Source organism: Dromaius novaehollandiae, chromosome 10 (assembly GCF_036370855.1).
Source record: "Dromaius novaehollandiae isolate bDroNov1 chromosome 10, bDroNov1.hap1, whole genome shotgun sequence".
NCBI classification, from domain to species: Eukaryota; Metazoa; Chordata; class Aves; order Casuariiformes; family Dromaiidae; genus Dromaius; species Dromaius novaehollandiae.
This window is the reverse complement of record NC_088107.1, coordinates 989,668-1,015,877: the sequence shown is the minus strand read 5'-3', so window position 1 is coordinate 1,015,877 and position 26,210 is coordinate 989,668. Positions and strand designations below refer to the sequence as shown.

General features: G+C 38.7%; 2 protein-coding genes across 3 annotated transcripts in view; both read right to left on the bottom strand.

Annotated features, from left to right (window-relative positions):
* Positions 1-862: 862 nt before the first annotated feature.
* Positions 863-12,256, bottom strand: EIF3J (eukaryotic translation initiation factor 3 subunit J). 2 transcript variants are annotated; one of them, XM_064517801.1, is made up of 8 exons: positions 12,095-12,256; positions 11,893-11,993; positions 6,376-6,433; positions 6,035-6,126; positions 5,441-5,555; positions 4,195-4,353; positions 3,319-3,392; positions 863-1,905 (listed from the first exon to the last, which is right to left on the bottom strand). In XM_064517801.1, the coding sequence occupies exons 1-8, from the start codon at positions 12,117-12,119 to the stop codon at positions 1,774-1,776; spliced, it is 756 nt and encodes a 251-aa protein (XP_064373871.1). In that variant the 5' UTR covers positions 12,120-12,256; the 3' UTR covers positions 863-1,773. The 2 variants fall into 2 exon arrangements, with proteins under 2 accessions (XP_064373871.1, XP_064373872.1); XM_064517802.1 differs by having other exon boundaries at positions 863-1,902.
* Positions 12,257-22,980: 10,724 nt separating this feature from the next.
* Positions 22,981-26,210, bottom strand: part of CTDSPL2 (CTD small phosphatase like 2) — a 45,661-nt gene continuing 42,431 nt past the window's right edge. The window contains exon 13 of the mRNA XM_064517799.1: positions 22,981-26,062. Coding sequence (XP_064373869.1) covers positions 25,997-26,062 — 66 coding nt within the window. The 3' untranslated portion in view covers positions 22,981-25,996. The remainder of the gene's footprint in view (positions 26,063-26,210) is intronic.

The following is a 26,210-nucleotide window of genomic DNA, read 5'->3' as shown; positions in this document are numbered from 1 at the left end:
TGCATTTGCCTGAAGTATTACTCACCCAGCACTTATCTCAAATCTGCAGTAGCAGTGTTAAAAGCTGTAAACAGGTATAATACAAGTTATTAGCTCCTTTGATACACCTCTAAAAGTATTTTATGTAGTGAGGATTAAGCATGAACAGAACTCTGTATTTAAAACGGCAATTCCAGTCAGTCCTATAAGATTAAATTAGACTGAGCCAAATCCATGACTGAGTCAAATAATGACTGGCAAGCTTTTAAATTGAACTTTAAAGTGAGTAGCATGAAAGAAGAACCTTGATTAGACAATTTAAGAATAGCTCACCTTCTGAAATTCCCCACCCCAGATTCTTTGAAAGTTTGGTACCATTAACAAGAGGAGGGATCTAAAAGACAATCCTGCTTTGTAGAAATGCACGTACACCCCCCATTCTCTGTCAGGCCTAAACAGTTGAGTAAACTGGAAGTTCTGAATTCAGTACTCAAGACTCCTTGTAGAAATGGCAGCTACCAATTAGAATAAATTGTCTAACTTCATAACTGGTAAGATATGCCTGATGCAAATACAAGCTACTAAAAATCAGAAGTTCCAGCAATAGGAAAGATGAAGTTCATTGTGGAAATGATTGGATTATGGTAGTCCCGGATTTTGTTTACCATCAGTATCTGAAAAAGTCTTATCGTAAAGGATAGCTATTTACAAGCAGGAGGCCTTGCCCTTCCAGCACAAGTTTAGTTGCAGGTCAGAGCAAAAACTAGACTTAGTAACACACACACACCCAGCACACTTAGCTCATTTGTACAGCTCTGCCATTTTGAGCATTTTTATTGTAATTAATTACTACTAAAAATAACTAGTCCAAAGACACCTGCAGTGAAGTCTTCACAATAGTGATTTTATTAAATTAGTTGCTTTATAAAACATTGCAGATGTCATAATTGTTAACATAACAATTTGCCCAACTGTAGTAACTGTTGCAGTTGCTAAGCAAGTTTTTTTTAAATGAAAGAAAATGGCTGAGTCGTGAAAGATCTACCACAACCCTTGAAAACAAAAGGAAGTCTGTTTTTTTACACTTAAACCAGGCAATTAACTGTTAAAGAATACCCAACCCATACAGCTGCATTAGTAGAAATTTAGATGAATGGAAACTAAACTTTATACTCAAGACACAAGTCATTTTTCAAATAAGGAACTATTTCCTTGTTCTGACCCAAAAAAGTGTTCTGTTTAGATGACAAGCTTTAAAGTACTGGGTATCTCAAGTGATCCATTTTCGGGTGCAGTATCCTTACTCTGAAGTTAGCAGTTCCCCTTCACAATATGCTGAAAACCTCAAGCTCTAACTTAAGACAAAGCAATTTTAATACTAAGTGCACACCATGCCCTTGCTGCAAACTGCTTTTGTTCATGAAACAAGTCATTCAAGGACGTACAGTTAAGGCCATATCACTGAACTGTGCTGGTAATAATACTTTGCCTTGTTGAAATTCATTTCCAATTTAGTGGTTGTTACTATGAAATCATATAGCAACAATTACCATTATCAGAATTGTTTTTTTTAAACTGCAATTTACATAGCATCTGAGTTTCTTCATTTTAACCCTCTGACCACAGACCAGGAATCCCAATGCTTTAGCACTGATGTGTCAAAGAGTTAAACCACCAGCACAAAGATACTGCAATTTTGATTGTAGCATTTGGCAGAATTTAAAGGAAAAGAAGTTGTGCTACATGTTTAAGGGATTATGGGCAACAGAAAGACAACAGGAGGAAAGATAAGTGTCACATGAAGTCTTCAAAGTCTTGTACGTATTCTCCATCGTATCCTCCATAATCAGCCAGGTCATCTTTCATAGTAGCCTTTAAACCACCTCCAGGCACAACACCTTTTTTCTTCTTTTTGGCTTTACTCTGCTTAAATACCAAGAAGAGCATGTTTACTTAAAGATCCACGGTAATTTGTCATTGTTCTAATTTGAACAACAGCTGCAATCTATTCATAGTAAGGCTATTATATTTCTAAGTGTCCCACTGCTCCCTGTAACCTCACTAATCAGAATGTACCATGTACTTTCCCATGTCTTGTCACTCATCCTACTTCATCAAGACTCTAAACAAGTAAAATAACTACCTAAATGCAAAGTCAAATGCTCAGTTTTATATAATGACCCATCTTAAGGAATTTAATGTGGCTTTTATCACCACAGTGGCTGAACTCCTATTTCAGGATAAAGCTCTGCCTTACTGGATTTTTGTCAGTGCAGGTTTCAGTAGTTAGGCTAACAAATTTAGATAAAAAACCAGGAGAGGAGAGTATAAAAACAGAGAAAGTATGAATACTTAAAAAAAAACAAAACAAAAAAAAGAAAAAACAAAAACTCACTTGTTTCAGTAAGTCACAAGCTTCTCCCTAAAGTCTAGTTCATATTAAAGTTTATCACATTTACCAAACTCTAGACTTAATGCAATAACACTGTACATGAAGTTTGTTTTGCATTAAAATGTTTCAGTCACTCCTGGTGAATTAGAAATAGCATCACAGAAAAAAAACACCTGTCACTAAAACAGTTCGTATCTAAAAAGTTTCTCATTTTGCATTTGCAAGTTACTATTTATACTGAACAATGCTCAGCCATTTGTTTCCTAATAATCCTCTGGTTTGATGTAAAACAATGAAAAAAACTGCATCACCAGTGATGTTTTCTGCTTGCTTTTGTTGCTATCCAGTAAATTAATCACTGAATCCCAAACCACCTTGAAGTTTTAGCACTGTGTTATTGCATACATTTGTTTTGCATCACATTAAGTATCAGTAACACTTTATTAAGTCACATTTTAAAACTTACTCTCCCTTGCCTATGCAGTTATTGCTTGTTTAGCTTGCAAGGCACCATACAAATTCCACTTATCTGCTATTCAAAATGCCAGTGACAGTTTGGCAAATATTTAAGTTACTTCCATCAATATCTGATATTAATTTGATGTATAACTAGAAAGGAGGTTGACTTACATTTTCAGGATATTGATGTAAGCTATTTTTACTCCAAGACACAGCATAAAATGGAACAAAGTTAGTATGCAGATAAGATTATTCATGTAAGTTATTCAGGATTTTGCCTGTGATATCTAGATTTAATCAGCTCCTGATTACCACATACATTTAAGTGTCTTTAGTACTAAAATCGCATCCAAGTTTTATCATTTCATCTGCTGCTACTGCATATAACAAAAACAGAATTTCAAATTGATATTGGAACTATTTCTGTATTCCAGATTAGCATAGTTAGTGGCTACTGCTGTTGCTTCAGAAAAATACAGAAGTCTTACCTTTTCTTGTTTTTGTTTTTCACTGCATAGTACTGTCAAAGAATTTGTGATCTTTTTCAAATCATCAATTTCCACTACATTAGGAAAAAGAGATGAATCGTCAATATTGTTCTTAGAAGGCAGTTAAATGATCTAACATTAAAATTCTCAAAAAAATAGAAATAAGCATTATTAGTAAGTACTGGCAATTACTTGATTTAAATCAGTTTATTAGCAGAATGCAGACTAGGTAACTCAGACCCTTAGTGCATGATAATCAGCATTTCAGATCACCCCTAGGAAGCAGCTTCAGTAGGCCAGCCATCACTGTATTTATACAGCACTAAATAGTGTCAAGTTACCGCTTTGCTGTATGACAATACATGCACAGTACAGGAAAAGAGGTCTCAAACAATTAATTCACCACATACAGCCTACCAGAGCAGTGGGGGTGGGGAGTGAGTTTAATCTAGTTTTATCTCTGTAGTTAAATGCTGCATTCCAGAACAATTCATTTTGCAGCCCCAGAGTTACATGAACCCAATTTTACAGTTTCCTCTTAACTGAGCTACTCAAGTTATTTGGCTCGGGGAGTCGCTTCTTTTGCAGACGTTGCTTCAAGAAAGGTGTGCAAGATTTAGATCAGCATAAAAATGCACACTTTCACATAGTGACTGCCTTAATTGACATGTTGATAGTGTTTGTGCAAGATTTGAACTCTATCTGTAATAAAGTTTGTAGGGATGGAAGCAGATAATCATCAGTGGGACAAATACTAGTACTTCATTTAGTATAAGCTACATAGATTAATCTTGATTTAAAGTTTTTGTGTAGCAGGTTTTCAACTATAGCCCCATTATAATTTTGGCATTCTAGGAAGTCTTTCACTTAACTTACATGAAATACATACGTCTCGAACTAATGCTTCCAAAAAGCTGGCATAATGTAATGATTTTTCGTACTGTGTAATTTTCTCTTTTAGTAGTTTGCCAAATTCCGTGAAGTCATCTTTTGAAGAGGGATTCATGGCATCTATTCCACAAGTGTTATTTACACCTGCAAGCAAAGACATAAGTATTAAAGAAAACATTAGCTGAGATCCCTAAAAGATGACACCAGGCAAAACAAGTAACCCCATTCACTTCACCTCTACTGATGCTGTCAAGGGCAGGCAGCAAAACCAAAGGTGAAATTTGCCCACTTATTTCCCACTGGCTTCTGCCACACAAAAGCTAACACCCTGACTTATTAATCTGTACTTAAGATACAGATTTAGCTGCAAAGCTTAGTGAGCTGAGCCAGGTATTCTCTGGAGCAGTGTTCACTATACAAAGCACCTCTCCCCTTAAATAAATAATTCATGTCTTGAGCTCATCAGGGCAAAATGTAGTTCTTTCTAAGTCAGTTAAATACATTTTCCCCCAAAAGGCACTTGTACTCTTTGAGAACATTCACACAGCCGTCTTTTTCACTGCTGTATAAATCCCTTGAAACAAAGAAACATGCTTTCATGTTTGAAGAATGCTGCTATAAATCAGTATCTTCACCAGCTGTTCTGTCAAAGCACAAAACCAGAATCATCTGCCTTAAGTCTACTTCCTTCTAGTCCAGGAAACAAGCTCATTCCACCAACTTAACCACCTTTTTCAATGCCTAGCCTATTACAGAGATTGCCTGAAGTAAAGTATGCATGCATTATGCTGTGCCACACTCATCCAAAGGCTTATCAAGCTTAAGTCTATATTGTAAAGCACCTCACAAAATTAGTGTAAGGGAGATTAAGTGCTAGCCTCTAGCTTTTCACCAGAAGTGCCTATTTATTTGAAAATTCAATCAGTTACCTTTCTCCTATACGCTCCTACCAAGAGATGTTAAGACTTCTAAGAAAAAGAAACATATTCTAAAGAGATGTTTCTGTGGTTTTTTCAATTAGTCATTAGTACCAGAATATGCTTCCGGTAGTTTGGATTCAAATGCCTGTTTATTCTCAGTAACACAGCCTGCACGTATTTTACCATTTAAATCCTATTCAGTTCTTTTTGTAGGCTATCCAGGTATAACAGAATGTTGTATTTAGGTGATACAGTACTTTTGTCGTGCTACAATTATATTGACTTGCTTGACTTAAGTATAACACACTTACCAAATGTTTCTTTTGCTAACTCAAGGTCTGACTCCTCTTGTAATTTCTTTAGTCGTAGTTTGTCTGCTAACTGTTCTTCTGGTGTAAGTTCTTTATGTTCTTCTGGTGCCTCTAACTAAATTAAAAAACATATATAGAGAGAACAGCATTTATATTTCTTACCCTTGAGCAGAGGTATTACAAGAAGTTGTGTTTTTTCCCCCAGTACCACTTGATTGGCTCACTTCTGCATGAAGTCAATACACCTCAAGCATGTACAAACCTGAAAACCATCCTAAATAAGCATAACAATGCCATATTGTTTAATAAATTGCTCATTTTTAGGAGAAGTGGGAAGAAACATCTTAGTTAAGTTTCACAGCTACATGTTTTATCATGAGGTGCATGCAAAAGAAAAAGATAAGCATTACTTCAGTAACCCAGTTAAATTTCAGGGACATCAGAGCTAACATCCACCAAATGCTATTGCATACAAGATTTATTTTTGTTTTACTAGAGTATTCAGAATCTTTACAGGTCTTGTTCAACCTCAAAAAAATCAAACCCACCCGCTAAATTTATGACACACGGATATATATATAAAAAAAAAAGTACCCTTTTTTTAAGTTCCTCTTGCTTTTTCTTCTGTTGCTTTTCTTTTTCTTTTATTTTTTCTGCTATTTTCTTTTTTTCAGAAACCTTTGTTTCTGTAAAACATTGAACAATAAAGCGCTTAAGAAGTTGTCTGATTTTTTCAGCAACTATAACACTAATCAAAGAAAACCAGAGTCCAGTTACCTGAATCTGAACCCAGAAATAGTTATATATATGCTTTCTGAAAAACAAAACCAATCCTATCTAGAAGCGTTTTTGATTCTTGAGATGATACACTCAAGACAAAGCCAATGTCTGTTTTGATGCTGCATACGGTGAAATGTATTCCTCTTAAACCTCACCTTGTTTTACCTCTGTCTCCTTTACTTCCTCCTCTTCTTCTTCATCATCCCAGTTATCCTACAAAATAAGTTTTAATTAAGATTCTTCTTTTGCAAATACTTTTTAGTTTTTTAGATAATAGATCTAAAGAACAGTAGCTTACATAAAACCTCTTTAAATGCTCACATATCCATTACTCCCACTTTCTAACTCAAATACTTAACGTTAAGTCATAAAAGTTGTGATACAAGGACACTGCTTTATGGAGTTGACAAAGATGTTTCAGGACCAGTTATTACTGTGAAAAAGACTCCAAGGAATCAGAAAACTCATGTCCACACAGTTAGAAAAGCAAGATCAAGAACAGTCAAATCAGCATTCACAGTAAAATGTCTAAGAGATTATAATTCCTTTTACTAAACATTACAAGATACTGGATGTCATCTAATTCATTCATGTAGTACAGCCATCATTAGAAACAGACAAATCGGCTGAAGTTGGTTCAAACTGACCTAAGCCATCGCAACCACTGAAAGAATCAGCCTTTCTAAGATACCCATTCCCAACAGTTTGCAGACAGCAACGTATCCTTCTCGCCCCTTATGCAAGCAATAGCAGATATACGGGCTGCATGAGGAACTGTAAAATATGGATTAAAATTAACTTGGACCTACTGGCCAACATACCCACCACACGAAACTGTGCTGAAACAGTAGGGAAAGCAGCAATAAGCAGAGAGAATGCAAGGGGACCCCATCTTCATGCAGGAATACCAACATCTCACAATCATAAGGCAGCAGTCAGCTTTTGGCCCATGACTGTTGCTTTTTCTCATAAGGAGCACAGACATAAGGCACTATCATCAGAAGTATCTTCCCATAAACAAGTCACTTAAACATCCTCTAACAGCAATCACATTTTCAGGCATATTTTCAAAACAGTCTCAACTGTGTTGTTTGCAGTAATGCTCTGCCTTCCCTCTACACCTTCAGTGTGTTCAAGATCCATGGCAGAGCTTGGCTCCGGCACTGCATTCCCTCATCGTCAGTTATCACTCACAGCCCTAGATGCTTTCAGAATTAGCGTCTCCTATTCTTATGTCCAGTGTCCTCTTCCCAGATGGATGATCCATGGTTCAAAACACTACTTGGTTCAAATGAAACAAGCTTATTGAGCAAGCATAGTTTTCTACAGAACTGACCCGTTTATGTCATCTGCAGACTGCCAACAGCAGTTCTGCACTTTCTTCCTCACACTTATCTATGGTCTATGGGAATATATATTCTTGTCTTAATGCCAATCCAAATTTTACTGGATGACCTCCATATGGAAATAAACGCTCTAAATCTGAAGTTACTTGCTGAGTACCACATGACATACACATCAGAAGGTAAAGCCAAGAAACCTCACAGGAATCTAATTTTAGTTACCTGTTTCAACTGAACTTGCAAGCTTTAAAGAGATTACATTTGGTAAGGCCTATTTTACCTAAAAGTCACACATATTGTCAATACATCATTATATATAGGCTTAAAAACCTGATTTCTGAATTTTGTGATTGCTACTTTACAACTTAATAATGCAAACAGTCATCAGAACTATTTATTAATTTCTAAAGATTGCTCTTCCTATAGCAAAATAAGATACATAGAAGAACTCAGTATTTTATGGCAACGTGCCGATCCAAGCAACCAAGACACCCAAATTCATCTACCAACTCATTCAAGTTAATTGGCACTTGTAAGAGATGCAGCTTCCCTTCCACATTCCAAGGAGCTGTCTTGAACTTGCAGCAGCAGTATTACTTCAGCTCATGGCTAATTAAGAGCTTTACACCCACTTCTTAAATAGCCATTTTCATTACTGCTGTATATAGCTTGCTGCCTTATCCCATGCCTGTCCTTCATAGACATTAGTTTTTAAAAATCAAGTTTCTAAGGTGCCAAACCCCAGGAGGAAGAAGGGTGCTCTATCCATTATGTATGGGGATGAATGAATATTTTACTATATTTTCTTATTACATTTGAGAGAATTCAAGCAGAAGATCTGTGGGCCAAGACTCATGCGATTATACATGCATTATTTCTCCAAAGCAGACCGTGTCACCGCAACCCTGTCTGCCTAGGTAGGGCACAATGGTAGTTTTAGCTTGAAAGCTGCAGTGATAGACTAACACGGAGCATAGCAAACACTCTGCACAGCACTGCGACTCCTTGTTATCAGACATGACTTTCCCACGAGCTTTTAGATGGAATTTAAGATATCAACTATTGAAGTCTTCAGTAGTTGGGAGCCTACCCACACCATACTGATCACGCCCACTGACACACCGCCACTGCTGGACGCTCAATCCAGAGCTCGGTATGGTCAGAAGAATGCTGCTGGGCAGGGCACGCTCTGTGCAACATCCCCCACGCAAGGATTCACTTTTCGGCCTGGTGTATTGAGGTATACAGGTCTAGCCAGGCTGAATACCTTCTCACTCTTCTCAAAGTCATTGGGTTTAGGGTTTTTTTTGGTTTTGTTTTAAGCAAGAGGGCATGATCAAAATATCAGGCAGGCTTTTTTTTTCTTCTGGGGGAATTCCAAATATATATCTATTTCTGCATTTTATAAATTTTGGTAAATTCTCTTGGAGGAAAAAATTGCTTTAGTGACAGATCTTTGTACTGATACTAAGTAATTCAAAAGCGCACAGCTTAATTCCAAAATATATCTACTAACACTACTTAAAACTTTGAAGCATTTCAAAAATACTCATTTATACATACTTAACTAAAATAAAGTTACTGAAAATGTCTTCCATTTCATGTAAATAAACACTTGATGAAAGCAGCTGTCTATTACAATTTCATATGCTCCGTCACGTGTACCTTAAATACACAAAGATGCACGCTCCAGAAAAACAGAGGACATGATTCCAAAATGACAGGTTCTCCACTATTTAGATTCCTGGTCAATGTTGAGTGTTCTCCTTCAAAGAGAAATGACTGTACCATGTCAAAGGCTGTTGCCTGTATGATAACAAGCACATTTCCTAGTTTTGGCTTTGTTAAGTACAGGATTGCCCAAGAGTAAATAGATGAAAATTCCTTGGCAGCAGGCTTGTCTTCTGGGAAACTTCTGTGTTCTGGATAACATTTGAGAGTAGTTTTGTTACTTATGAAGATGCTAATTTTAATCCCATGCAAGTCAAAGTTTCCTAAATTTCAAAGTTACTGTAAGTTCTTTATTAAAATACCTCCAAAATAAACTATATAATCCAAATATGGGGAAAAAAAGATCTGAAGTGTGAAATACCAACCTGAAGACAAACTACTGGTCAGAAAACACTCTGGGCTTGTATTTTAGACCATGTCATTTTTCTTATGCAGGTAGTTTTGCAAGTACTTTCCCAAGGCTGACAGTTACAAACAAGGTATCTAGCGTAAAAGCAATTCTCTCTCAGGCTCAGTTGTACAATCTTTAGCATTTATACAGTAAGTGCAACTCAAAGTAAAATAAAACAGCTTTATTTGTGGTAGGGGCCCTTGTCTCTAAATGCAGCTCCAGTACTAAAGCCTTAATCCTTCAGAAGTAGCAACATCCTTACTGCATGTAGGAAAACTTTGCTCCTTTATCAAAGCAGCCATACAAAGCTGATATCTGTAAGAGAATGACAGCTTATAGCCCAGGTCTCTTAAGACATATTCTGTTGTAGATGAAAGGTTTCTCACTTTCAAACAAATCAGGAAAAGCAAACCTTGCTAAGACAATTTGAGTCAAAAAAGAAACATATATATACATGTATGTATGTGTGTGTGCATAGATACATAAAAACAATTTAAGTATGTATGTATAGTCACATTTTAACCACAAGCTTTACAAACTACTGTAGCCACTGTATACAGAGATACCTTTACTCATTTTGCCTGGTGTAATGTGACTGACACTTATAAATATAAGAATATCCACACACCCTATAGTTAAGATGTAAAATGGACAGCTTATAACTTACAAAAATACTTGTTAATTTTTGTTAAGACAAGATGAACTACTTTTTTCATACTAGTTAAAAAAAGAATACCCACCCTAAGCTCCAAGGACAACTGTGTTGATGTTTTTCAGAGGTTCTGGTAACACAAGCAGCAGCCTAAATAACAAAACCAACAAGTCCTCACCTAATGAGCAGCAATACTCTACTTCAGAAAGCCTCATTCTTGAGACCATAGTATAGTACTCAAGTCACCTAGTGAGCTACAAGATTGTCTACTGCGGTACCTCAGCACCTTGATTTGAAACAGAAAGGTGTTTTTCAGTTTACCTATTTTTATTCCTAATAATCATCAAACACATTCCTTTTATGTCCCCGGCATCATTTTACTTATGGTCTATGTGAATGCTGAGCAAGTTAAGATTTCTGTGGCATCCACCATTCGGTGAACCTGGCTTGCTAAGGGACAGCTGGAACTAAGTAAAAGACAACAAGCTTTTAAAGAGGATCCACTTTCATAAATATTAGAAATGAACATCCACATATTTTAATACAAACTCCATGCAGATGTTACTCTTTGAAGCACAGTAAAAACAGAGCCTTAAGTAAACAAATCATATTTTGGTGATCTGGACACTACCAAACCTGAAACAGCACAGTAGACTGCTTTATTTTCCAGCTGTGGTGGGGCTTGGGGAAGAAGTAGGAAAAGGGGTGGACGAGACACGCTGCTGCAGCACAGAAGTTTCCGGTCAGTAAAAGTAGCACTAAAACAGCACTGCTTTCATTAACTCCAACTCCTAATGCCTCACCTAGTCTATCATACTCAAAAGGATCTGAAAGAGCATTTGAGAAGATCTACAGAAAGCAAGCAGAAACTAGCTGGCAGCAGGGAAGTGCCAAGACGCCTGGCAAGCAGCTCAGAAGCAGCAGGTGGATTCCCTGGCAAACTGGGGTGTAAAAGTGTCTGTCTTTTTGTCACCTGGAAGATCCAATACAGAGGAAACGAACCTCAAGGAGAAATAACCACCCTAAGCGAGGATTAAGCAGGCACAGAGCAGAAACGCAGTCGTTTTCCATGTGGCGCTTTGGCTCGTCATCTCCACACCACGCAGCTCGCTGCCGCCTGACACGAGTGTCTGCGCACGCCAGGCTGCAGGGCCCCGGCGGCCCCAGAAACCCCCCCCCCAGACCCCCCGTGGCCGCAGCGCGCCCGCTCCTGGGGGAAGCCCGCCTCGAGCTGCGGGAGCGCCGCGGCCGCCGCTGCCCTTCCCCGGCCCCGCGGCGACGCCTGAAGCAGCCCGGCCGGGCCAGCCCGACCCCCCCCCGGCAGCAGGTTCCGGCGCGGGGCCCGCCGCACGCGGCACCATATGGCAGCGGCGCGGCCGCGGCGGGCCCGGCCCCGGCCCCCGCCTGCCCCAGCGGGCCCGGCCTCGCCCCGGCCCCCCCCCGGGACCCGCCCCGGGCCCCCAGCGCGCCCCGGCGCCCGGCGGGGACAGGCCGCGGCGCATCGCATGGCATCGCCCCGCCGCGCGCGGCCGGCGAGGGCCCTGCCCGGCCGCACCTTCACGTCGTCCTCCTCATCCTCGCCGGCCCAGCGGTCCCCGGCCACCCCCGGCACCAGCCGCTTCGCCACCGGCTCCACCACCTCGAAGCTGTCCGCGTCTGTGGAGGAGAGGAGAGCGGGTGAGCGCGGGGCGCGGCGGGGGAAGGGGCAGCGAGGGCGCCCGCGGGGCGCGGCGGCCGCCGCCGCCACCACCACCTACCCCACGAATCCGCCTCCGCCGCCATCTTGCCCCGCGGAGCAGCGCCCGCCCGCCCGCCGGCGCCCACAGCGAGGCACGGTGAGTCAGCCGCGCCGAGAGCGGCCCCCGCCAGCGCCGCGCGCGGGGCACGCCGGGATGGCGGCGGACTGACAGGGCGCCGCCCCGCCGCCGAGGGCGCGCTCCCGCCCCCGCCACAAGCACCGCCCCCCTGGGGGCGGGGCGGGGCCGCCCCGGCGCTGCCGGGCCGAGGGCGCGGGGCCGCCAATTCAGTGCCGGGCTGAGGGGGCGCGGGGCCGCCATGTCAGTGCCGGGCTGAGGGGCCGAGGGGGCGCGGGGCCGCCATGTCACTGCCGGGCTCAGGGGGCTACAAGGGGCTACGAGTGTTTTTGGCGTTGTCATAAAACGCCTGTAGAGCGAAAGGGGCCTCCCCAGCACGGTAAAAGTTTGCCAGGATGAGTGCTCGGCCGGGCCCTCTTGGCCGGGTGCCATGCCTTTAAACACTGCCCTCAGAACTGGCTTCCTGTGTTTGAATATATCCCCAGTAGGAAAAGAAGGGTGGGGTTGTTTTAAAACTATTTCAGGTAGGAGGCACAGTAATTTTTACTGTAACGTATACTGCTATCATGGTATGTTGCCCTGTAAAGGATAGAAAATAAGCTTGTTTTGCTCTAAGAGCTTTCCTGTGAATGTAACCATGCCTCCATGTGGCGTGTCCCACTACTTTAAATACACTGGTAAGGTTAAAATAGTAATATTTCCTACTGACAGAACCATTCGGTACAAGGATTATCCTGCAGAGAGCCTGGGAGTCCCCATGGTCTGCCCCACATCTGAAAACTTTTACCCTAACAAAGACCAGGCTTGTGACAGCCCCGAGATAATTCCTCGCACCCTCTGCAGATGGCAGAGCTAAAACATAAATATGTTAACAACATAAAAAATACAGCAGCAAATCATAAGCTTCTAGGAACTGGCCTCATGCACGGTAAACTTTGCCACCTGACACTGCAGCTCTTACCCCTCATTTACTTAGGCTTCATCTTCTGGTACTGCAGACCGGCCGGTGTATGAGGGGAAAGAAACATTATGTCTCTTTCAGGCATATTTTTATTAGGTTTGTATGTATTGATTCTTAAAAATAGATAAGAAACATACACTAGAAATAGAATATATAGAAATGGGGAGGGGAGAAAGCTTAAGATAACAAAAAGGGAAAAAAGTCGGTCAATATATTGAAATGCATATCAGGGACTACATTTAGGAATTACCCTCACACCTGGTCTGAATTTATTTCCTTATCTTAGGAAAGAAAGAGCAAGAAACACACTTTTTGAAGATTCTTTACCCATTATAAATATTAATACACTATTCAAACAGAACAAAATGAAAAAACAAAATAGAACACCCCAAATGTTGACTGCTGCAATTCCTTTGTTTTACAAAGTGACAGGATACAAAAAGACTAAGCATGGCAACACTGTTTTTCTTTTGGGATGAAAGACACTCAAATATTACTCAGGTGCTGGGGGATCTGGTGATGGTTAATGACAGTGCTCGCAGCCTTTGTTCAACGCTGTCTCGGAAAAAGTATGTCAGCTACCGCGCGTCTGCAGGTGCCGTCATCTGCAAGGTCTCGGTTCCAGGCCTCACACCTCCTCTGAATCCAAACTGAGCAACAGTATCAGCCTTCTTAAATTCTGAGAATTTACACTTACTCAGATTCTAGTTTTCCCTTCTTAACATGTTAGCTGCACTGGTGTGTTAAATATTTGTCATTTTTCCACACAGAATTGCTTGATTTTATGAATTTGGTTATTTTAAAGCATTCTGGGATGTATGTTATTTAATAATGTTTATAGTAGCAACATGAAGATTAACATCACATTCAGATACCTTGACAACATCCCTTTCAATTTGCTGAGAGACTTGCGTGTGCTACCTTAAAAACACTGCTGTACTATCTTTGATGTAGTCTTCCTAGAAACATCATGCTTCTGTTGCAATGTTGGATTCATTTTTAAATTATAGATACATTTGAGATTAGCCAAGGAACAGGAGCCACAAATCCAGATGATCAAACCTTGCAAATGATCAACTGGGTGATGTGACAGTTTTTCTGTCTGATATTTTTCCAATTTTGCTTCTTTAGAAAGGCTGGAAATAAAATATAAAATATTTGATAAAGAGCAGTCTTTATTCTGGCATCAGAGATGCCAGAATTGGGATGCTACAACAAACCTACTTCAGTTTCAATTCAATCAGATTGTGCCACTGTAGATTGTATGATTTATCTCATGCTTGCAAATTACAGGTCCATAATTTTAAATAGCTGTAGATAATTAATAAATTATTCCCAGGCTTTTCATATCATTTCCTTCAGCAACGGAATCTCTTTGATTTCTGATAGGCATTCTCAGTACAAAAATGTCCATGATTCAAACATTATGCCCCCTATCTGACAATAAATGTACATAATGCTGTGATCCCAAGACCAAGAACTGATCTTTACATGCAGTACACAGTTTTTTGGTGCATCATATATTGCCTAGTACAATAATACAGTGTATTCTGGTATCACTTCTAGGGAACTTTTTAAGGTTTCTAGGGAAGCTGTCCAACAGAAGTTACATAACTTCCTGCACATCTTAGACATTTCTCTTCTAGGATGCCTTGCAATGATTATAAATGAAAGCTCACTGGATCTGAACAAATATGGCTAATAGCTGTGTGTCTGTTTCCTACCCTTAACAGAGCCAAGAAAAGTTATTCACAGGATTTGAATGACTTTCTGTTCTTCCTATTCCTAACTCAGAAATAAAAACAGAACAGGCAGAACAAAGATGACTTAAGTCACAGGCTCTAAGTAGGCAGTCTTATTCAGAAATAATTAAGTCTTACTAATGAGAAGTGTTCTAGATTCATCTAGCAAGGCCTGCATCTACCTGAATGCTACTCAGCCCCCAGCTATTTTCAGTTCAGGGAGTGAGAGGGAGTTCTTTAAAACAAGAATGGGAGAGAAGAAAAGAAAAAATACTTTCAAAAGTTGTTTCAGACTGGTGCCATAAACTATCTCCTAATCCCTTTAATAATAGTATAAGTTTATAGTAAAGGTAGGTTATGATTTAGTCAGTTCCCAGCTTTCAGGTTCGTGAGCAAATCAGGAAGAAACATGGGTGTATGATTGCAATAAAGCTGCAGAGAGAGTCTAGCAGCCAGATTATGCTTTTGCAATTTATCTGCATAATTCTTGCTGTTTAAGCTGTGATTTTTAGCTCAGTTCCCTAGGGGATCATGGCCTTGCAATCACCATAGTTGTATAGATGTGTCCTTTACTTAAAAACTTCAAACTCACCAGCTGGCTTTAACCAAATTGAGCAGAGGTCTAAAGGTCCCTTACAGAAATTCAGTGTCTACAAATATAAAAATAGGTAATTGGATTGAAGACAGACTCAGTGGAGGGAAAGGCTGTAGCCACAGGACATATCCACAGGTATCCAAGCTGCCTTACTTCTGCTGTACGGGAGCCTTTAGTTCCACTCCAGTTATTCCAGTGAAGTCACGCTGCACACGCAGTTGTAGCCATGATTTTCCTACACCAAATAGCAAATGAATTCTGCATTTTGTATTTTGTAGAGTCAGCTGTCATTGGAAAGTCATTCTCTCTTCCTATCCCACTGGCTGGAGGATTCATTTTAAACAGCAGATCTATAGAAGTGAAGACTCTCTCTGCACCCCTTCCAGTCCCCCCTGGATGCCGCAAAGACAGCTACATCTCTCAGATTCCAGGGTAAGTATTTTAAGTGCTTGAAATTTCTAAAGAAGTAGGTTTACATCTTCACCTTGCTGCAGTTCAGGCTCTCAGATTATAAAGGAACTGTTTGCCTCTTACGGTTTCAAGCTGTCACTGTTCTCCAACTTCTTCCCCACTGCTACCAGGGAATTTTTTTATTTTGAAATGCTCTAAAGCCTGTGTTGTCCTTTTAGTTTGTTCTGCACACAAGATAGAGAGCGCAACTGTCATGGCTCCAGAGCTCTGATTTAGTCCGAGATAAGCAGACATCTGTCCAAGAGCGGATGTTTGATGCTTCATATTGTTTGGATGTTCCTGATGGAAGAGGTTAGAAGTGGAGAACTGTTTTGTCTGAGGTTTAAACATCGAACTCACTGATGTGCCTGGGAGCTGCAAGCAGATCCAGCCTAGCCTCTTCCAGTTAGTTTTCCGCTGGTATGTTTCCTTCTACCTTGTCAAATAACATCAGATACATAAATGCTAGAAACACTGATTGACTTCATCCAGTTTACTTCATCACCATCTCCCAACTCTGTGATGCCTCAGAAACTCTGGCTCATGGGAATCTGATCAGATTTTCCACTGGGAGTTTACTCAACCAATTCGCGTGCTTCTTGGAGAAGAGTTTTTACAGCAACAACTTTCTGATGCTGAAGAAGAGACATTGGTGACCCATTCAAAATCTTGGAAAATTAAACCTCTAAATGTTCAAGTTTAGAATGGTGACAATAGCCAACATTACTATTACATTGCTCTCAGGGAAACAGTCAGTCTGTGACTGCCATCATGATGCATATTTTCATACAGTAGTAATGCAAAAACTGATAAAATTCCTGTGTGGCTATCATATGGGATCTTTACAAACTCAAGGACGCTCTGTTTTTCCATAGCTTGAAAGGCTGCTGCAATGGTCACCAGGCATTTCAGGCATATATTTGGGTGTCTTTCCTTATCTCCAGCCCACTGGTTGATAAGAGGATATACATGCTGCAAACTCTTTATAAAGTTGCTAATAAAGACCAGCTTCTGGTCTCAGAGTGAATGTTCTAAAAGTGGATCCTGCTGGCATTATGTGCCATAGCATACATTTGAGTAATGCTAGCACTAGCAATGACAGTGTTCCTGCCTGGTTACAGGCTTGTTTAACTTGATTTTATAATTGAACTCCAGGCCAACCATCAACATAAATCAGTACTCGTCTCTCTTAAGCCACATGAGCTCTTGCATTTCATGACATGCCATGTCAAACACCTTCTTTGTTATTTCCTGTGTGAGCCATACTCACAAACGATGTACCCTTCTGCCAGGTACTTTTTTCCAGCTAAGCCAAACCACCTGTTTCAGGTGGTGATATGCTTTCTGTTCTAATTTTGAAATGCTAAAAATCTGCAAGGAAATGCATCTTTTCTTCTCTTTTTCTCACAAGTGGCTTTAGAAGTGCATTTCCAAAAGTCAGCAGTTCCACTTCAAGATGCTAAGCTCAAAGGCTGTTAGAAGACATTCCAGTCTCAGATATGATGTCTGTATGTCCAAATAATGATGGATCATACTGAACCACCGTACCACCACGTCCTCTATCATCAGGAAGAGTGGTGTGAAATTCTTCTTCCTCTATCAGGAAGCAATTCCATACTGGGATTGACACATAGAAAACTACTCATCTGGCAGCAGTTCACCAACCTAGACCTTGAATTTATTATCAGATGAGCTGTGCAGGTTCTTATCTCCAAATCCTGAGTGGGAGATCTGCATTGGTATCCTTGCAGTAGTCGGAGGATGGGGGCCACTCAAGTAGATTTGAGTTCTCCACATCAGGAATAAATGTCACTTCTTCTCTTGCGTACTTTAGAGCCTGAGGTCTTTCTCTTAGGTTCATTCTGGTCACGTGGTCAGACAGTCTGGTGTGCACCTTTCTTCCAGTTCCATTGCTTTCACAAATCTTGATTGAAATAAAACAGAAAAGCACCAAAATTACTGATTGTTTCAGCCTGTCCGAAGCAGTTTCCTGAAACCTCTACCATTGTTCCCAAACCTACTGATGCAAATGTCATGTCACTTGATTCAACCCAGCCTCAAAATGTTCCATCCCAGTAGTGTACATACTGGATCTCTGTTAAAAATATTCCTGCTCTTTTCCAGTAAGGTAAGTCTTTATAAACAGCTATCCAAGTACATCAATTAAATGGACCAGGTTCTCTTTTATATTAACCATTGAACTATTTTGGAATAATTGCTGGAGTTAAGAGAATCTGATTTGTCCACTAGGCTACTACTTCAGCACAGCACTCTCCTGTTGACTAGACCCCTTTTCTGAAGGGAGATCATTGAAACATTTCCTCTGTTCAAGCATCTTACACTCACTTTAGTGAAACATAAAACTTAGGATGTGTACTAATGCTCCCTTTCAGATCTGCATATTCTTTTGTCTCTCTACAGATTTCTCTGCTGCGTTTACCTCCACTACAAGACTGATGGAAATGCAAACCCTTATGGTAGATCCTCTTTTCTTTTTCAGGGAGAATGTATTGCTTTGGACAGACTCAGTATTTCTCTTTAACATGGTATAAGAGATTTATCAAGAGATTAATCTCTAGGTTTTCTTTTCCAACCTTCAGTCATCTAGAACAAGAGTCTGTTTTCCACACTTCAGCTGCCAGGAGGGCTCTTCCCTTTTCACATTCAGAGGCCTAGGTATTTTGGAAAATCACTCATGTTGGTTATATGCCTTGTCAAAAATCAAATCCATTTCCAAATAAAAGCTCTCAAAATGAGTGCGCCCAGTAAGACATGCTATGAGATCATGAAAGCAAGCTTCAGGATACACTCCATGAGCAGTCAGTCAGCATTGGTAGTGTCAGTGAGGAAGATCTCCATCTTCAATACTTGCCCTATAACCATAAGAAGCTTCAGCCATACCTTCACCAAACATGACACGACCACTAAAACTTCACAGGCTGACAAGACACTAAGTAAAGCCGTACTGGAATCATTCTCTGCGTGAAGGACTCCGAATCTTCCACCAGTTAATTAGTAACATGCTTGCTGTCTCCCGCAATATTCGTCTACCTGCAGACCATCACCCAGAGATAAAAAGACATAATTTAACAGGAACTTGAGTTCTTTGACAAAACTACATTCAGTTCTTCCATCCTGTCCCCTCACTCTCAAGGTCCTCCACAATTCATGGGGTTACATTTTGCGACTTAGAAGAAACTGGAATGGTACACTCCATGCGATAATCTGTGCCCATCTGTCCTCAGTGCACCCAGTAGGTTTGTGTGTGCTCTTTCTATGCAGAGGAAAAATGTTTTGCAATCTAGAGTAATAGGAAATATATATGCTCACAATGTGAATGTATATGTAGACTATATATTCTGAAAAACTGGGAGATAACCTCTTGTTTTCTGCTACTTTTCAGGTGTTATTTTAAGTGAGAAGCTGAGAGATTTAGTGGAAAAGAAAGACAATTTCCTTGAAGACAATAAATTAGAACATAGGTCTTTCATGTAACAAGTGGAAGAGCTTCTTATGATCTATATTAGTTAGAAGAAAATGCCTTCCAAATTTATCTTTTTTTCCTGTTATTACCCATTTACTGGGCAGTAGAAATAACAAGAGACATAATTATAGATCAATATATAATAAGTTGTATCCTCACCATGTCTAAACACAGTTTCATAAGCTTAATATGCTACGAGGATAATTATGAAACTACTAAGAACTGTGCAATGATTGGGATCATGTTAATTATAAAAATACTATGTATTTACACAGCACATTTAAAGTAATTTAAGCATTTGGATTAATATGGTTAAGTATTATTCTCGTATTAGAAAATGGGAATAATGAGGAAATTCAGGCAGGAAGAGGAACACCCTGCCCAGCTTAACTCTCTGAGTCAAAGGAACTACTAAATCCTAGGAAACAAAACCATTCTCATTTTGGAGTGTAAAGGTTTCTGCTTAGGAGGAGAAACAAATGAAAAATGAGACAGATCAGGCTTTGTGGTATTTTTACAAAAGATATCCACTGGAATATGTATCACATTGAAAATCAGAATTGAAGCAAGACTATATTATATGAATCTGCTATAACAATTTCAGTCCTAAAACACATCTATTTTTTTCTTGTTTGGCCTCCAGTATCCTTAGCTTTTATAAAAACACATACACAACATTTATTTTCCTTCAGTTTTAAAGCTTGAAAAGTGACATGAGAAATGTCTTGCTTTACAAAAAGCTTATTCTTCAATGAAGGCTGATACCAGCTAAAAATCATAAAAACAGTAGCTAGAGCATAAATATTTAATATAAATCTTTATGATTCTATATACTAGAAATGATGGCAGAAGAAACACAAATTTGTAGAACATTAGTTCTCTTCCAATAGAATTTTTACAAGATTCAGCCCATCAGTACAATGACATTTTTGCAAATATCAAAAAATAAAGCAAAACAGTTTTACATTACACTGTCAAGACAACCAAGATAGTTATGTGCTTAACCAAATCTCCAGAAGTTAATCTTTAGAAGGCCATCCTTGTTTGCTTCCAAAAAAAAAAAAATTGTTGCTAGTGTTGAAAAGACTTCTTTATTATTACAAAATTATGACTAATAACTAAGAAAATAATGCATCTGTGCTACTTCCCATGAGCAATTTATTGACTCACTTAGGATTTTATTTAAGTATCAAGAACCTAAGATACAAATCTGAAAATGACACAGTTTTGGCCTAATTAAATCTTTGAGAATAATCCTTTAATTTCTTCAAGATATACAGTAACATTGTTCTCCAGCTGAATGAGTTTAAATGTGCCAATTATTTGTCCAGAATAATTGTCTTCCCACAAACGTTCGCTTAGACTGCAACTCCCCAGCAACTTTAGCTGCCTTAAGGCCAAGCCCTAAAGTCCTAGTTGCCACAACACCACTTTTTTTCCTCTTTCTTTCTTTTTTGGCTGGATCAGCTTCCTGCGCAGGCTCACCATGCAGTTGCATGAGCATCAGGGCTGCCACAAGGAAGTGCGTAATAAACGGATGGCCAGGGAGAGAAGAAAAGATAGGGGCAAAAGTCACCTAGAATTACACCAGCCTACGCTGTTGTGGATCTACACACTTAAGCTGTAAAGCCTTTTTTTTTTTTTTTTTAATGTTCTGCAAAATACTTTTCAAATTTATACTATTCACAGAATGGATTTTAAGGCCCCTTATTATTCCAATCTTCAAAATAATCTTCTTCCCTGAAAATAATAATGAAACACCTTTGATGGATCAAGCCTCCCAGAAACAGGCATTTGTCTTCTAAAAATGGAAGACGTTTACCTCCTCTCCAGAGGTAGATGGCCATGAACAGCTAGCTGTGCACTGCTGTTTGACTCTGAAGCTCATTGTATCCCTAGGGACCATTTGACTATGACTTCTTTCTTTCATCTCTGTATCAGTTTTTGATAATTAGTTTAAGAAGCATAATGGAGTTGACTGATTTAATTAGAATGACTGCAGATCAGAGATACCATCTGCTTGCTTTGCCACATATATCCATACAAGTCCTTTCACCAGAAAATACTGAATATTTAGTATTTTTCTTAAAATGGAAGACATTATTTGAATATGATAATAATGATTAGTTTCTATTTGCATCTATTGAAACAAACTTGTCAAACTAAGCAATACTGTACTAGTAGGTAGAGCTGGTAATTTTTTTAACTGACAGTACATTGTTAATGTCTACTATCCAGCCCTGCCTTCTTGAATTCTATTAAGTTATAATTTAGCTAGATGTACTACATTAATTTCAACTACGTAAGCATTAATTTTGCATTAAAATCTCAGCTGTGTAAAGATGTGCTATCCAAGTCCTTCGAATGGTCCATAACAGGAGCACATTTCAATGAAGGAATGGAAGAAGGCACAGTTAACTTTTGTAATTCCCAAAATTCAGGTCTGCTCAGTGCCAGTCCAGTCCTCAGTCAGAAGGAAAAGGAATGACAGCAAGAGTGACATGACTAGTTCAGTAGCCACAATTCGCTATATTACCATAGACGGTGACTTTCTTTAGTGTTAATTTAAATTGTGAAGCTATGAATCTCATGATCTAATTTACTATATTAACAATATGTAGTTGGTTCAAGTTGGTTTAGACAAAGAAGGACAAAAGAGTATGATTTGCAAAGCAGCTATAAGGAAGCCAGAACCAGAAGGAGAAATAAAGGAATATGGGTATTTACTCAGTACAGTAACAAAGTTTTTGCATTTCTGGGCAGCTTTCCTTACCAAATGAACAGGCTTTGCTCTTAAAGCCTGTTTCAGACTGTGGGTCCGCATAAGTGTTCCACTGGTGGCAGATGGGTTTATCAGATTTCCATCCATTCCACCTTTTCCTCAGCCACTCATTCCTGGTCCCTCTCCCCCATCCCCTTCCGGGGCTTGATGCCCTTTCAGTTGTGCCAGTCCACCACCAGCATGATTGCCCTCTAAGTCAGATGTCCCAAAGGACTGATTTGGGAGGGGGGAGTGGGGAAGATGCAGTCCTAAAAGGACACTTGCTCCTAACAGCGAGTGAGAAAAACCTGTTAAAAGTCCTGTTGCCAAAGGAATACTAACTTGGAATCACCACCTCAGTAAGGCATTCAAGCAAGCATTGCATTCTGTTCTTACTCAGCACAGCACTTACGTATCTGATTACTCTTAATAACATATCTAAGTGCTTTGTTTAAAGAAGATACGTCTCCTCAGCAGGCATTTCACTGGCAAAGCTCTCACTTCGGGAGACATCTGATCAGGTCTTCAAACATTCAGATTTTTGGGTACCTTCGAATAATAATGAAAAAATATTTTCCTATAAAGGTGGAAGGTGAAATGAATCAAAAGTGGAGAAAAAAACCCTATAAAACCAAGATGAATGCTATTCTACCTACGTAGCAATTTAAAGGGAAAAAAAAAAGACTGACCACATATTTTGTCAATGTAAGTATGAAATATTATAGCTATTTTGCTGTCAGAACCAAGAATGCTCAAACTTAGAGCATATACATGGACATGTAAAATTAACACACAGATAACACAATCAAAGAAAAGACCACAAATGAAGTCATGAAGAACTTTGGAAATAGAATGTTGTGAGTATTTTCTAAAAATACATAAAATTAGAATAAATGATACAGCTACAAGATTATCTGCTTAAGTAACACAATTCTACATTCAAGACTTGAGCAATATGTATAGCTGAGACTCCCATCGTTATCGGCGTCAGTTTTGGTGTAGATGCAGTGAACAATTTGATCCAAACTAATGTCAGAGAAACAGTTAAGTCTCACCCTTGAAACTGTAAGTTGAAAATAAAACCTGATTAAATATAACTTTGTTTCATGCAAAGACTATTTATGTCAGGAGTATTTGATATTTTTAGGAACTTACATTTTGAAGAAGGTAGACTCATTCTGCAAAGAAAGTTCAGAATGATAAATACCAGACTTGCAGCACATTAGAATATTAATATTTAATATGTTTACTAAGCAGTCTCTGTTATTTTTGCTGTGCATCTATGTAGAATTAAATCCCCCAATTTACATTTTGATTTCCCTCACTGATCTGATAATCACAACACAGATACAGCTGTAAAGTGCAATGTATGCTTTGGTTTCCTTAACTAAAGAAAGCACTTTTATAATGGTTTTAGCCAAAGATAGGACGCATGTGTTTAAGGACATTATTTGAACAGATGATAATCTCTTTTTACAGTCAGAGAAAAGCCATGAACAAAAATGATTTCATTCTGGTAGATTAGAGAATTTTAAAGCAGTCCTATTATGTAAATTACTCTGAGAAATTTGGAAGAATTCCACACTGAACAAGGATTCACTATTAAACTAATTAAAAAAAAAATCTTAGATCAGGTTTACAATTAAAAAACAACTAAAAATAGTTGGCAAACCATGTAGCAATTCAAATACAAGCTGACCATTTTCAAAATCTATAAATATTTCCAGAGCCATCTTATCAACATAAAAACAGGAAGAAAAGGGGATGGTTACAGGGTTCACACGTCTGCGCAAAAGCATATATAAAGGTAATGTTATGTACATTTTATTTCAATAAAGACATAAGACAAACAGCGTAAAGATGCCCAGATGCCCTAAAGATAAATACATTTAAAAGATTCTCATTAAAATGAATCTGTAGTATTTCTTTCCTGCAAGCAAAATACCTTTCTTTAAATACAAAAAAAATCAGTATTCTGAATTGCAAATGTTTTCACTTTTTTGCAGAAAATCTGCCATGATGATTTTTTTTTTTTAATGAATAAGGATTTTCCACAAAACAGGCTTGCTCTACATGCTATTTTTTTTAAACAGTTCAGTGACACAATGTGCTAGCTACATACACAACAGATAATATAGTAAGAAAACACTCAACCTGATGAAAAGTTAAAATCTTCATTAATACACTGGAAAAAGTTGACATAACTCATGCCTTTTAAAATCAAAAATACAAAAATTAAATGTTTTCCTAAAAAGATTTTCCTTATTTTAAGGACTCATTTGAAAATGAAGCTGCATGTAATTTGTACAATAAAATTGTACAAGTAAACAGGTAATATACATAAAAAATTAATTGACATACTTCTCAATTATCAGTTGTCCACCTTTAATTTCCAATACTGTACTTTCTTAACAAGCATACAAAATATCAAACTTCTCTTTAGAAAAAGTGCCGTTCTGTGACATCTTTTACACAAAAACAGTCTGAGCCTGTGGCATGTTAATGCAGTCGAGAGGCAAAGCATCCTAACTTTTACAAATTATACCTTCCATAAAAAGCCTCCTGAAAAGGAGATTACACACCATTATAAAAATATCAACCTCTTGTAGTAGCTGCATTAGAGAACCAAGGCTTAAAGACTATTTCCATATAGCATAGAAAACCACTATGATAGCATATTGCCTGCATTGGTGGCATGGGAGTGTACTGTACCACAGGATTATGCATAGTTACTGTTTGGTACCTTTGCTGTTACACAGAGTTTAAAACTGATTGTAATGAACAGTGTAACAGAGGTACCACCAGCCCATGCAAAACATCTTAAAATACTGAGCCACTGTGCAGAATACTTCATTCTTGGAGGAAACAGAAGGCAGCAGTAACTGAATTGCATCACACCTAACAGATGACCAAACTAATTCTCCTTTCAAGACTTGCATGCACAGTGTAGTCTGAGGTATTCCTTGTCCATCAGTTGTTTGTGCCACTGCAAGGTATTGACTGTCCAGAGTACATGCCATCACAATGGTTTAAATATTCTGAATATTAGTAATTCTTATATTCTTCTTTTCTAGCCAGTCTCTTGATTTTTGAAAAGATTTCAACTACAGTAGAATATTACAGAAACAAAATATAAATGCAGTTTTTTTTTTCTAAATGAAACTTACATGGACTAAAACTAGAGAATATTTTTAAACAAATATACAGTATGCAGGCAGACAAAGCAGGAAAACGGCCATTCAACTGTATAATAAAAAACTAATAAAATTTGGCTATTTCCAGAAAAACTATGAAGCGCCTCAACTAAAAGGAATGCATAATGAAATTCTAATCTAATACAGGTCAAAAATGTAAAAAGGTTATAAACCTTAACAGGAAAAAATAAAACAACTTTTACTGGCCATTCCTGTTGAAATGAGAATCTTAAAGTAACAGAAAAGTGGCTACAAACCCACTTAGAGCACCGAACAGAGAGAAAATAAGAGTCCATTTTCAATCTCTGTTATATCATAAAATCCTGTGTTTCTACAGGTCAAACTGCTGGTGGCAGAAACAGAATTCTTTATAAACTGCAGATGTCCTGTACATAAAAAAAATTCATTGGAGTTGCACTAGTTCTAAAGACTTTTCTGTTCTAGCCTACCTACTGTGTTGTACTGTATTGTACTGTATGTATTCAATCTCAGATATATAAAGTCTCTTTCTGTAACCCTTGATTATTGTTGGGCACCAAAGATAAGAAAAGCAAGACGGGGTACAAAAATGCAAAATTTCAACAGTAATGGCAATGTTTTTGTTTTAGTCCAAAAGGGTCCTGCATTTTCTCCCCCTTCAGTAATTAGACAAAAGGCTTTAATCTGGGGGTAGCAAGTCATGCAAACGAAATCTGTCTCTGATGTGAGGTCGGACATCTTCATTCTGTAGGAAGAAATAAAATTGTAGGTTTTAAAAGAATGAATGTATCTAAAACTCAGATTTTAACAAGATTCTAACATCAGTATTTTAATATAACAAAAATTTAATATAACAAAATATAATCCGTGCATATTTATAATTACCAGAGGCT

Bases quoted from the DNA above. Each gene is read 5' to 3' on its own strand.
- EIF3J (XM_064517801.1), bottom strand. From the start codon at position 12,119: ATGGCGGCGGAGGCGGATTCGTGGG. The intron at 11,994-12,094 runs GTAGGTGGTGGT...TCTCCTCCACAG, and splicing joins GGCGGAGGCGGATTCGTGGG to ACGCGGACAGCTTCGAGGTG. The intron at 1,906-3,318 runs GTAAGACTTCTG...TTGGTATTTAAG, and splicing joins AAAAACAAAAACAAGAAAAG to CAGAGTAAAGCCAAAAAGAA.